Consider the following 13670-nt stretch of genomic DNA (forward strand, 5'->3'; position numbering starts at 1 on the left):
ATATATTGCTGATACAAGTTTAAAGTCCTAAATAAATGGAATGATATCCATACCATAGTTATAGATCAATAGACTCAATATTTTTAAGATGTCCATTTCTCCCCTGCTTCCCTGTTGGCTCAGACTGTAAAGAATCCACCTGTAATGCAGGAGACCTGGGTTCAATTCTTGGGTTGGGAAAATCCCCTGGAGAAGGAAATGGCAACTCACTCCAGTATTTTTGCCAGGAGAATCCTACGGACAGAGAAGCCTGACAGGCTATAGCCCATGGGGTCACAAAGAGTCGGACATGACTGAGTGACTAACACTTTTTCATTTCTCCAAACTGATCTATATATTCAATACAATTCAAATCAAAATCTCAAAAGGTGTTTTAATGTGACTGACAAGCTGTAATAAAATTTACATGGAAAGATAAAAGGCTTTCAGTTTGACAAAAACAACAACCTCAATAAAAACAAGCTGGTAATGACAAAAAATTTAAATTACCAAATTTCAGGACTTACTTTGAAGCAACAATAATCATGTCATTGGCATACAGCTGGACAAAGAGATCAATGGAACAGAACAGAACATCCAGAAACAGACCCACATATATCAGTAGACACTGACTTTCCAGTCAAGGCACCAACTAAATTCAGTGGAGAAAAAAAGTAACTTTAATAAATGATGCTGAAATAACTAGGTACCTACACAGGAGAAAATAACTTTAATGCTTACCTTAAAAGGAGTACATCAAGGCTGTATATTGTCACCCTGCTTATTTAACTTATATGTAGAGTACGTCATGAGAAACGCTGGGCTGGAGGAAGCACAAGCTAGAATCAAGATTGCCAGGAGAAATAGCAATAACCTCAGATATGCAGATGACACCACCCTGATGGCAGAAAGTGAAGAACTAAAGAGCTTCTTGATGAAAGTGAAAGAGGAGAGTGAAAAGTTGGCCTAAAACTCAACATTCAGAAAACTAAGATCATGGCATCTGGTCCCATCACTTCATGGCAGATAGATGGGGAAACAGGGGAAACAGTGGAAACAGGGGAAACAGTGGAAACAGGGGAAACAGTGGCTGACTTTATTTTTCTGGGCTCCAAAATCACTGCAGATGGTGACCGCAGCCATGAAATAAAAAGACACTTACTTTTTGGAAGGAAAGTTATGACCAACCTAGACAGCATATTAAAAAGCAGAGACATTACTTTGCCAACAAAAGTCCATCTGTAATCATGTATGGATGTGAGAGTTGGACTATAAAGAAAGCTGAGCACCGAAGAATTGATGCTTTTGAACTGTGGTGTTGGAGAAGACTCTTGAGAGTCCCTTGGACTGCAAGGAGATCCAACCAGTCCATCCTAAAGGAGTCAGTCCTGGGTGTTCATTGGAAGCACTGATGTTGAAGCTGAAACTCCAATACTTTGGCCACCTCATGTGAAGAGCTGACTCATTGGAAAAGACCCTGATGCTGGGAAAGATTGAGGGCAGGAGGAGAAGGGGATGACAGAGGATGAGATGATGGCTGGATGGCATCACCAACTCGATGGACATGGGTTTGGGTGGACATCGGGAGTTGGTGATGGACAGGGAGGCCTGGTGTGTTGCGGTTCATGGGGTCGCAAAGAGTCAGACACGAATGAGCGACTGATCTGAGCTGAACTATTCCTTTGTATTACAAAAAATAATTTGAGATGAAGTGTAAACCTATTACAAATGTAAAGGCTAGAACTATAAAATATTTTGGAGGAAAACACTAAAGAATATTCTCCTGGCCTGAGGTTAGGGAGATTTCTTAGGGCAGGACACTTAATATAAAGGAAAATATTGAAAAAGCAGACTTAATCAGATTTTTAAATTTCTGATGAAAATATACATTGAGAAAAGTATTAGGCAGGACAAAGATTAACAAAAAAACTGTAACATATATTCAACAAAAATGTCTGTATCCACAAAATATGAAGAATTTTTAAAAATCAACAATAAAAAGAAAACCAATCTTTTTTTACATAGGCAAAAGACTTGATCAGAAACTCCATGCTTTTTAAAAAAAGAGATGAGTTGCCAATAAGAACAGGAAAAGGTGCTCAGAATCATTAGTCATCAGGAAAATGAAAATTAAGGCCACAATGAGATACCACTTCATTCCACTAGAATGCTAAATGCAAAAGATTGACAGCAGCTTTGTTGGTAGAGTAACTAGAACTCTCATGCATTACTAAGAGTAGGAGAATAAAATTGCAGGTAATTCTGAAAAGTAGTTTCTAGAAAAGTTAAACATGTACCTGACCAACAATATAACTATTATGCTCCTCAGTATTTACCTCTAAAAATAAAAGCCCAATTTCATGCAAATACTGGCACCCAAATGTTTGTCATTGTTATTAAAAAGCTGGAGGCAAATAAATGTCTATCAATATGAGAATGAATAAATAAATTGTGGCATATCACTACAATAGAACATCATTCAGTTATCAAGTGACTGAGGAACATGAATGAATCTCAAAAACATGCTGAACAAACACACCAGATACAAGAGACCACATACTATGTGATTTCATTCACAAACATTTTAGCAAGCAAAACAAATCTATGTTGGTAGATATGGGAAAGGGATCCTGAGGCATCCAGATCAGGGAGGTGGTGGTAACCAACTGCAGAAGGACACAAGGGAACCTTGTGGAATGAGCTTTCCATCTTGCCTTGAGTAAAGGCCACATGGTCATGTGCGTTGTCAAACTCACCGAACTGAATGCTTAAGGTCTTTCCATTTTATTATGTGTAAATTATACTTTGGTGAAATATAAATATGCTCTTTGTAAATAGAAACCACTTATCAACAGGTAGAAAGGAAGAAAAATTATTTATTAATGATGGCAACATGTTGGAACTCTACTTTCATATGGAATAGGTAACTCCTCTTGTGAACTCTGCCAAACTTAAAGGGGAAGGATGTCCTTGGTGGTCCAGTGATTAAGAATCTGCCTTCCAAAGCAGGGGGTGCAGGTTCAATCTCTGGTCGGAGAGCGAAGATCCCACATGCCATGGGGCAATTAAGTCTGTGCTGCAACTACTGAGCCTGGGTACTACAAATAAGACCCAACATAGCCAGAAGTAAATTAATTAATAATTATTTTAAATTACTTAAAAAAAAAAACAAAACATAAAGGTGAGCATTCCAAGAGGCCAAGGCTGAGTGAATGAAGAGGTTGAGAAGACCACATAGCACACACAAAAGAGAAGGAAAGAACAAGGCTGGGGTCACAAAAGCAAAAGCTGAGACATAAATCTAGCCATTTCAAAACAAGCAATACAGCTATTTTCTTTCATGAACAGTAGCTGGTCACTCCATTAAAAGTTTTCCAGACATCTGCAGTTAGTTATCTGTACTTAAAGTGCTTAAAATGTTTGGATATAAGTTTTTAATCCTGTACTTGAATACTGACTTTTTTCTCAATCAAATTTTAGGCTCCAAAATGAAGAATGCTTCTAAAGTTATCAGTTGAAGTAAAAAATACCATACTGTGGGAGTGAAAAATGGGAGAAATCCTATCAACTATGTCTGTTCCATAGTGTAGCATGGAATAATCTACATCTTTGACTTGACCTACTTATACTTTCAGAATCCCCATTTCTTCACTTCTAAAAGGAGCATGATGATACTTCCCTCAAAGAAGTTTTATGGAGCTTAAGGAAGAAGCTAAAAACTAAACATACCACTTGGTATACACTTCAGTTCAGCTCAGCTCAGCTCAGTCGCTCAGTTGTGTCCGACTCTGTGCGACCCCATGAATCGCAGCACGCCAGGCCTCCCTGTCCATCGCCAACTCCCGGAGTTTACTCAAACTCATGCCCATCGAGTTGGTGATGCCATCCAGCCATCTCATCCTCTTTCGTCCCTTCTCCTCCTGCCCCTAATCCCTCCCAGCATCAGGGTCTTTTCCAATGAGTCAGCTCTTTGCATCAGGTGGCCAAAGTACTGGAGTTTCAGCTTCAACATCAGTGCTTCCAATGAACACCCAGGACTGACCTCCTTTAGGATGGACTGGTTGGATCTCCTTGCAGTCCAAGGGACTCTCAAGAGTCTTCTCCAACACCACAGTTCAAAAGCATCAATTTTTCAGTGTTCAGCTTTCTTCACAGTCCAACTCTCACATCCACACATGACCATTGGAAAAACCATAGTCTTGACCAGACGGACCTTTGTTGGCAAAGTAATGTCTCTGCTTTTTAATATGCTATCTAGGTTGGTCATAACTTTCCTTCCAAGGAGTAAGCATCTTTTAATTTCATGGCTGCAATCACCATCTGCAGTGATTTTGGAGCCCAAAAAAATAAAATCTGACACTGTTTCCACTGTCTCCCCATCTATTTCCCATGAGGTGATGGGACCAGATGCCATGATCTTAGTTTTCTGAATGTTAAGCTTTAAGCCAACTTTTTCACTCTCCTCTTTCACTTTCATCAAAAGGCTTTTTAGTTCCTCTTCACTCTCTGCCATCAGGGTGGTTTCATCTGCACATCTGAGGTTATTGATGTTTCTCCCGGCAATCTTGATTCCAGTCTGTGCTTCTTCCAGCCCAGCGTTTCTCATGATGTACTCTGCATAGAAGTTAAATAAGCAGGGTGACAATATACAGCCTTGACATACTCCTTTTCCTGTTTGGAACCAGTCTGTTGTTCCATGTCCAGTTCTAACTGTTGCTTCCTGATCTGCATACAGGTTTCTCAAGAGGCAGGTCAGGTGGTCTGGTATGCCCATCTCTTTCAGAATTTTCCACAGTTTATTGTGATCCACACAGTCGAAGGCTTTGGCATAGTCAATAAAGCAGAAATAGATGTTTTTCTGGAACTCTCTTACTTTTTTGATGATCCAGCGTATATTGGCAATTTGATCTCTGGTTCCTCTGCCTTTTCTAAAACCAGCTTGAACATCTGGAAGTTCTCAGTTCGCGTATTGCTGAAGCCTGGCTTGGAGAATTTTGAGCATTACTTTACTGGTGTGTGAGATGAGTGCAATTGTGTGGTAGTTTGAGCATTCTTTGGTATATACTTAGTGATCAATAATCTTAATTTCTTTTTTCTTAACCAGTGCACCATATCTTCCAGGTAGAGAAGGACAACCACAAACTCTATCTCAATAAGTACAGTTAGACATAAATCTTGTAAGAAGACAATGGAGAAAATCAAGCCAAGTCAAAATATATTAAATAGAAAATGGTTTTATTTTCCTTCGAAAAACATAAAAACTGAACTGGATAATTCTGCCTAGGGAAGTGTACTAGAACTAAACTTATTTGTACATATAACACACAAAATACAATAAATTAATATCCAATCTAGATAAGGTCAATTTTTTTTTTGAAAGGTACAAATAGGGAGTTGTCAGTGAAAGGCAATTAAAAAAAATCTTGGGACACATGTCCTCACCTGAGACGTGTTCAGTATCTATTGAACATGGGGCTCTGTCCTACAAGCTAAACATCTAGCAATCTGGAGAGACAGCAAACATTTAGTAACTCTAGAGCAAAAGGAGTGAAGTCAATGGACCCTCCTGCAAAACACATCAGCAGTTTAAATTTCTACCACGGACAAAAACACTTTTGTGACCTAATCAGGTGTTTATAGAAAGATGGATGTCCTCAGCTGGGTATTAAAGGAACCTTGTTCAGTACTTTCCAAAACACTGTGTTGCTTGGGAAAAAGAGGAAAGAGAGAAAAGTTTAATGGTGATATTCTTTTCATTCATAAACTTCTCCTTCCTCTGAGTTTTGCTGTAACATATGAAAGACCCAGATTCCCAGCTTGATTCCCTAGGGCAGAACACTGTAAATGATGTGCTAAAAACACATTTGTCTGTTTTGTTTCAGTTTGCAGACTGCTAAAATAGAGCATACAACCAGTATATATCCAGAAGACATCAACTTCACTGTTATAACTTAGGCTCTCATACTTTAGCCATGGGCTTCAATTTCAATCTTCAAGAGTGTTAGTGGCTAAGTTGTGTCTGATTCTTTTGGAACCCCATGCCAGGCTCCTCTGTCTACAGAATTTCCCAGGCAAGGCTCCTGGTGTGGGTTGCCATTTTTTCCTCCAGGGGATTGTACCAGTCCAGGGATCGAACCCATGTCTCCTGCACTGACAGGCAGATTGTTTTTTTACTGCTAAGCCACTAAGGAAGCCCTAAATAATTTCCTTAGGTAAGGCAAATACCAAAAAGGTGACTCTAATTCTAATAATGAACCCATGTCCCCCATTCCCTGCCTCCCTACCTGCCAAGCATTATCCATCCATCTGCTGCAAAGAGAGACTGATTGCTATGAATGGGAAGGATGAAGAATGTGGTAGGAGAAAACAAGAGTCATTATGAATCAATAGACTCTTCTCATTCTTTACAATGACTGATTGCATTTCTGTTGAAGTTATTATGAAAGATAATCTTACGTTCAAAGAACCTAACAAGACCAAGTAGTTATTAATTATAACTACTTGGTCTTGTTAGGATAATAGCCACATCAAGGGCACAGATAAAATATCATTATCTCTTTAAAACTTCTAATAGTAATATGTATGTAAACAAACATGAGATTGCAAAGTAACAAATCTATTTGACTGGTTAATTCCAAGCAATAATGAATTCAATAGAAAAAGACAAGGAATTTAGTCAGCTGACTAAATTAATTTATACTCAGCAAGTAAAGAATATCTCATTGTCCTGTCCTAATACGATCAATGGTTTATTGGGATCAAATATTTAGACCAACTTTTAAATACATGCACATTATTTGTTGATTTTCCAAAATACATAAACATTCATAATCTCATTTCATAACCCTTAAAAGTACTATGATCTTAAAATATTTAGGGTCATAAGTGCCCCTAATCTAAACTGTACTTTAAATTTACTTGCTACCTTCTCCAATTCTGTATTCACTTCCATAATAAAAAAGCAAAGAACAATAATAGAAACTTAAATAAGAGAAAGGGCCCCAGCTATTAAAAAGATGAAATAATGTCATCTACAGCAACATGAATGGACCTAGATGCTATCATACTGAGTGAATTCAGACGGATAAAGACAAATATCATATGATATTGTTTATATGTGGAATCTAAAAAAAAATGGTACAAATGAACTTTTTTTTTTTTTTTACAAAACAGAAATAGAGACACAGATGTGGAAAATAAGTTATGGAGGGGAGGGGCGGAGGGATAAATTGGGAGAATGAGATTGATATAGATACACTACTGTGTATAAAATAGATAATAAAGTCCTACTGTGCAACTCAACAACTCTACTCAATACTCTGTAATGGCCTATACAGGGAAAGAAAACAAACTAAAAGAGTGGAGATATATATATATATATCAGATTCACTTTGTTGTACAGTAGAAACTAACATTTTGTATCAACTATGTGTGCGTGCTAAGTCACTTTGATCATGTCCAACTCTTTGCAACCCTATGGATGGTAGCCTGCCAGGCTGCTCAATCCATGCGATTTTCCAGGCAAATCGATTTTCCAGGGTTGCCATGCCCTCCTTCAGGAGATCTTCCTGACCCAGGGATCAAACCAGCATCTCTTCTGTCTCCTGCATTGGCAGGTGGGTTTTACCACTATACTCCAATTAAAAAAGAAAAAAAGGAAGAAAGGCACCAGGATAAAGACTACACGTACATGACATACATGGAGACTATTAGCATATTAATGAACTGTGTTTCTATTTACACTTCCATCACTAGAACTAATTGTTAGTTATTTTAAGGAAGAAGTTATGCTTTAATTAACAGCATTTCATAAATGAAAGCTGGTTGCATTTCTTAAGTATGTTCAAATTTCATAAGTCTTATTTCTCAGCAGGGATTCCAGTTCATTCAATACTTTTATGTGATAACACCTCTAGATCAAGGGAGAAAATCTTTAAAAGACCCTAATTAATAGGTTTCCAGAATAAAAGCCCAAAAAAAAGCATATTTAATGAGTAAGCTAATTATCTATCCCTAGAGCATTAAAATACCTAACATTTTAAATGAGGCAGATTGAAGGAGAGAGAAACACCTTTGGTATTTAATATTTCTAACTCTGCTGTTCCTAAGGACTTTACCAACCCAAGAGCTCAACATTTTCATCTCTGTAGCATATTGTTTCTATACCTCTGACCCTTCCATATTCTTCATCCTGTCTACACCTTGGGACCTTGGGAGTACTGTATTTGATCATGTGCTTGGAAAAAACATAAAATCCCAGAGTTTCTGCTTTATTTTCCCCATCACTCTGATCACTTCCCTGCTTATTACTTCTCTGCAAAATTGTGCCACCTTCTCCTACTTTTCATTTAAACCATATCTCCCTTCTCCCCAATTTTATGCTTTTGTTCCCCCAATTTCCCTCTCTCTTTGGCAGAAGACAAAAAAAAAAAAAAAAGTCAAGCTGTAGGCTTTCTGTGTAATCTTTGGCCCAGCTCTCCCAATCTACTCCTTTTCCATGTCACTTCAAAAATCAAGGAAAAGGCATATAAAGGGAAAAGAAAAGAACAAAACTTCAAAGCAAAACCTTTTTAGTTGCCAGCTTTAACCCCAAATGTTTGTCTCTTAAAATATTTTTATCTTTTCCTTTCAATCAGAAATAATAAATGTAGGATTACTCAGAAAAACACAGCTAGTAAATTGGATAAAACTTTGGTTAATATTCCTTTATTTGATTTTTACTATTTATGAGAGACGTGAGACAGCAGCCAAAACAATAACTACAGCAATTAAGCTTGCAATTACTGCTCTGTAGCTGTTGCTCTTCTACATATTTTACACATATTAACTTATTTAATCTTTACAACACTGCTCCCCCAGGTAAACAGAAATGAGGATCAACTCTCCCAGAGTCACAAAACTAGTGAGCAGAACGGGAACCAGACAGTCTGCCTTGACAACTCTACCTGACGGCCATCACTGTTTCTTTACCACGCACGTGCTGTGCATTTCATTGGGCATTTCTTTTGCATATTTAAAGACATGAACTTTTCTGGGTCTGAGATGAGTAGAAATGCCTTCAAGACAGAATTTTTTTTCTCTATTACATATCCCCACCGTCTACCTATGCTATATATTTTGTGGTAAAGAATGAAAAGGAAAGAAAGACTCATGAGCAAGACAGAAATGCCTAGTGAGGGCAGAAATGAAAGCTGCACTTCCCCTTGACCAGTTATGACTGACTCTCCAAGCCCAGCAGCACCTGTCAGCTTCAAGCAGAATTCTCCCAGAACCTACTGGTCTACCTGCCTTCAAAGTGTTTCCTGACTTGCATTTCATTGTGGATCGTCAATACTCCCATGGCTCCCCACTTTCAAGCTTTGAAAACAGACAAACACTCATTGTCATGGGAAAGATTTAAAGAAGAAGGCTCCTGGTAAACCATCCCCTTCCCAATACCTATTGATAGCATTCTCTCCTGTCCTGAAATTTTCAGAGTGGCCTCCGGTGAGAGTGGCTGGGTACCTAATGGTCTCACTTGAACCCTCTGATTCAAGAGGAGGAAAATTCAGACCCTGTAGGAAACCTAAAGAACCTAGAACAAAAGACCATCAGGCCCTGACATGACCTTCCTGTAATGAGGCCAATTCTGCCTAGTGCTGACAGTTACTTCCTCCTCTGTTTGCTCTGGTGCCACGAACAACATCAGAAGAATAGAGGGAGTTAGGGCTACACGTAAAAGAATAAATTGTGAAAGCAGAACACTATCAATCTCATTTTAGAATAATGGCAATATTATAAAGTTCTGATGTATTATTTAATCTCTTCCATTTGCCTTCTGCCCACAATGTTACTTCTTCAACAACACTTAAAGCAGCAACGACAAAATATAAACCAACACATCAAGCCAGCCTCCCTGAAAAAGAAGAAAAAACTGTTCTGAAAGCTTTTGCTCCTAACCAATTGCCAGTGTGGCAGGAAGCCAAAAGAATTTGAAAAAAAAAAAAAAAAAATCCCAGCAAACTATAAACATAAGACAAGCATAAACAAAGCACAAAGCACCTCTTTGAAAAATGCCAGTTACATCACAAATCCGACGGTTTGGAAAAGCCCATTTCTTTTCCCAAAGAAAGAAATTAAGTTCAAGTACTTACAGTGTCATGAGACTTATCCTTGACATCATAGACTGTTAGCTTTATTTTGGTCTCCTCATAGATGGGATACTCAGATGGGAATGTGACACCAGTCAAGAACAGTGGGTCTCTTGTTCCCTGTAACAGCATAAGCAGACAACTTTGATTCAATGAGGCAGCAACTGCAGTTGGCAGCCTGTGGTGACACAAGAGAATGCAGAGTGTCTGGGTCTGTTTGTTTTTCTAGGAAATGATTCTATTAGAAGAGAGATCTGAATTGCCAAAGAGTGCCCATGGGGAACAGCATGGCCCAAGGCCCCAAAGTACTGATAGAGCTGTAGATAGTAAATGCCTTGCATCCTTGTCAAAGCTGCTAAGAATCTTGACAAACAATTTATTTTCATTACATGCAGAAGCATTGTTAGGGTCAGCTGTCATTACACTTAGCATACATTTAATGGATATAACCTGTGACTTATGCAAATAACCTGAGATACTGACTGATCAAATTAAAATGAAGCTCTTTTCTCAACCACTTGGTAATCTTATGCTGTCCATTTATTTCCTTTCTGTAATGATTCAACTGAAAGCCACGCTCTGATAGCATTCATTTGTTTTTAGATGTTGTTCAGCTGTATTTTTTTTTTTCTCAGACTGATTTGAAAACTAATGAAAGAAACTAAATATGATGGATTCAGGGCTATGAAATTACTATCTCAGGATGCAGTGCACAGAGTATTTCCATGCCTCAGAATTCATTTTTAGAGAGCTGACATCCAACATTAAATTTTGCATCTATATTTAAATATGCACAGTGCTGAATGTTTGCTAGAGTTTTGTAAGCCAGTCATTTATGGAAGTTTCTGGAAGCTGAAGTTATTCATTTATTCATTCATTCGTTCTTCCTTTTATTTAACTAATACTGCTTTTTGTTTGGCACCGTGTTAGACGATGTGCAAAACACACAGTGAATGAAACAATCAACAACAGCTATATATATTCAAATCAATGTGTCAAAATACATAATTTATCTTAAATCTTGACAATATTTTTAAAATAATCAAGTTGGGATAATGCTTGAAACTAGTTTTCATATAAATGAACAATTTTCCAATGTTGGTTTTCTTCGAATGAATAAGATTATTTTTGCTTATTCAACCACAACTTTAACTACAAATGATACCAGCACTGGAACCTAAAGTTTCCCAAGGACAGATTCAGGGCTACGTGTAAGATCTGTGTCACTCCCATTGGTGAAATGTGTGGACTTTTGTCTGAATCATCTATTCCACCAACGGCAGTTAGCAAGCCTGGTCTGGAGTAGACAACTTAAACTCCTGCAGAGAAACTCCTCCTTCAAAATAGACAGGGCTCCCAAGCCTAAGAAAAGTGAAGCTCGGAGTTTAGAGGACAGTTTCTTTAATGCCAGAGACTAAGTAACCCTCATTCAGTAAAGCTGTGAAATATGTGTGATGAGAACAAAATAATCAAAAGGGAAACACTTCCTCTTTTGAATCTGATCCAGCACAATAACAAGTTTCCTCCCAACACATTTTGAATGTTACATAAGCAACAATAAATGTAAATAGGAAATCTCTCATCGGATGAGTAATATTTACACCTTTTGCCTAGAAACATTACAGTGTCTCCAATTAATCATCTACCTTTCTTTGAAAAACACCATACTTTAAATAAAAAGACACACATGAAAGGCAGAGAATATGAAGTTTCCACAGTCTGAAGGAAACAAAAAGATGAGAAGGGCAAAAACAGTTTTAAATGTCTCTAGGTAATTTACAACTTTCTTTTTTCCCTGCAGACATATACTCATTCCATTTAATTAAAATTTTATATACAGTTTTTTCTCTACTTAGTACTCTATTCAAAGATTCAAAGTGGGGATTTTCCTTTTACTTACTAAAGAAAAAATAAGCTCTTTTATAAAAATTTTTAAAAAGGGCAAGTTCTTCCCCCATTTGTTTATCCTGGTCAGTTACAAATGCATGCTTAGTAAGCTCAGGTATGCCTTCCTAAATGACAGAGGACAGTAACTCAACACAGCTGTCAGCCAGGATCTAAGGTAATTCAGCTGTTTGCTCAAATCCAGACAGCGACCTGGAGACAGTGGGAGGAAGGCAGGCACAGAGCACGCTCACCTCAACAATTTCGGTGCTGGAGTATCTTGTCAGCCCCTGCTCCGCGGGGTGGATTACTGAGATCTGGACCAGAGTATTCAGCTTCCGATCACGAACAGGAGCCAAGAGATCCTTGCATGCTGCCGACGGCAAAGCAGAAAGAGAAAAGAAACTAACACCGTATCTCAGGGAAAACTTCTGTCCCGGGTTGGAAGGAACCTTAGCGCTGGCGCTGAATGAAATCTTCTGGGAGTTCTGGGCAGATTTTAGAGGAAGTCCCTTGGAAGTACCTTACAGAAATAGGAAGTCACGTGCTGCGGAGCTGAACTGAGAATTCATTTCCACTGGCCACATTTGCAGCTCTTGCGAGTCTCCACTGCCCTGGGATACTCACTCTCCTGTGTGACTGTGCACACAGGGCGCAGGGACTTTGAGTGACTTTAATTAGTCACTAAACCCCGACTTTAACTCACACCCCTAGACTAAGTAAACGCACTGGGGCCACATCCGGGAAGCTTGCCGCTGCTCCTTATTGACACGGGCTGGATTAGTTCACTTGTCAGAAGGCACACTTGGTATTTACCTATCTATTCACTATCCGTTCACCCTTACAGTCCTACCGATGCAGGGCTGGGTGGTTGCCTTTCAGCTGCTCACAAGCTGAGGCAAAGGGCAGAGGAGGAAGAAAGAGGAGGGGTTAAAAGCTCCTTTGTCCAGATTCTAGCCAGGCCTGGGAGGCAGAAAAGTGGAAAAAGGATGGGTTAATTCTTGCCCGGGGGGGCCACAGACCCAGAAAGACCTTTCCCTGGAGATAGGAGGCTCAAATTACAGAGGCTCCTCACCATACCATATTTACTTGAATATTTTCTCCACCCACATATCATTCCCACAATTTGGGGAAGAAAAATCCAAAACATATTCCTTTTCAGCAAATCCATTATCTCCTCAGGTGTTTCCCTTCCTGGCTTTGAAATAGTAATTTTACTACCTGCATTTGGATCGTGAAGTATCATGCAAAGTGTCCCCTCTAGAGAAAGTGTCACTCACTCAGTCCTGTTGGACTCTCTGCCACCTCACAGACCTTGGTCCTCTAGGCTCCTCTGTCCAAGGAAGTCTCCAAGCGAGAACAAGGGATCTTCCCCACCTAGGGATCCAACCCTGGCTCTCCCACATTGCAGGCAGATTCTTTACCATCCGAACCACCCCTTCACTAGATAAGAAGGTTGAAATTAGGTTGTGTTGGTGGCTGGGGGCGGGCTGACGCTGGGCTTGGGACTGAAGTGGCCCCCAGCCCTGGATTCATGGTGAATGTGTGCTGAGCTCTATACTATCCACACCTCACACCTCTGCCCGTTGCAAGAAAAAAAAGAGGGAAGGACACAAGTATTTAAAATATATTATTTCTCTTCAGCAGTACACAAGACCTTTAGCCCCTAGGCCAGAG

General features: G+C 39.1%; 1 protein-coding gene across 3 annotated transcripts in view; it reads right to left on the bottom strand.

Moving 5' to 3' along the window:
- INPP4B (inositol polyphosphate-4-phosphatase type II B) overlaps positions 1-13670 on the bottom strand; it is an 839852-nt gene that overhangs the window by 364918 nt on the left and 461264 nt on the right. For all 3 annotated transcript variants that reach the window (XM_043902501.1, XM_043902500.1, XM_043902502.1), the window contains exons 6-7: positions 12248-12366; positions 10113-10229 (exon numbers count right to left, since the gene is read on the bottom strand). In XM_043902501.1, the coding sequence (XP_043758436.1) occupies positions 10113-10229; positions 12248-12366 (236 nt within the window). The remainder of the gene's footprint in view (positions 1-10112; positions 10230-12247; positions 12367-13670) is intronic.

Source organism: Cervus elaphus, chromosome 5 (genome assembly GCF_910594005.1).
Source record: "Cervus elaphus chromosome 5, mCerEla1.1, whole genome shotgun sequence".
In the NCBI taxonomy this organism is placed as follows: Eukaryota; Metazoa; Chordata; class Mammalia; order Artiodactyla; family Cervidae; genus Cervus; species Cervus elaphus.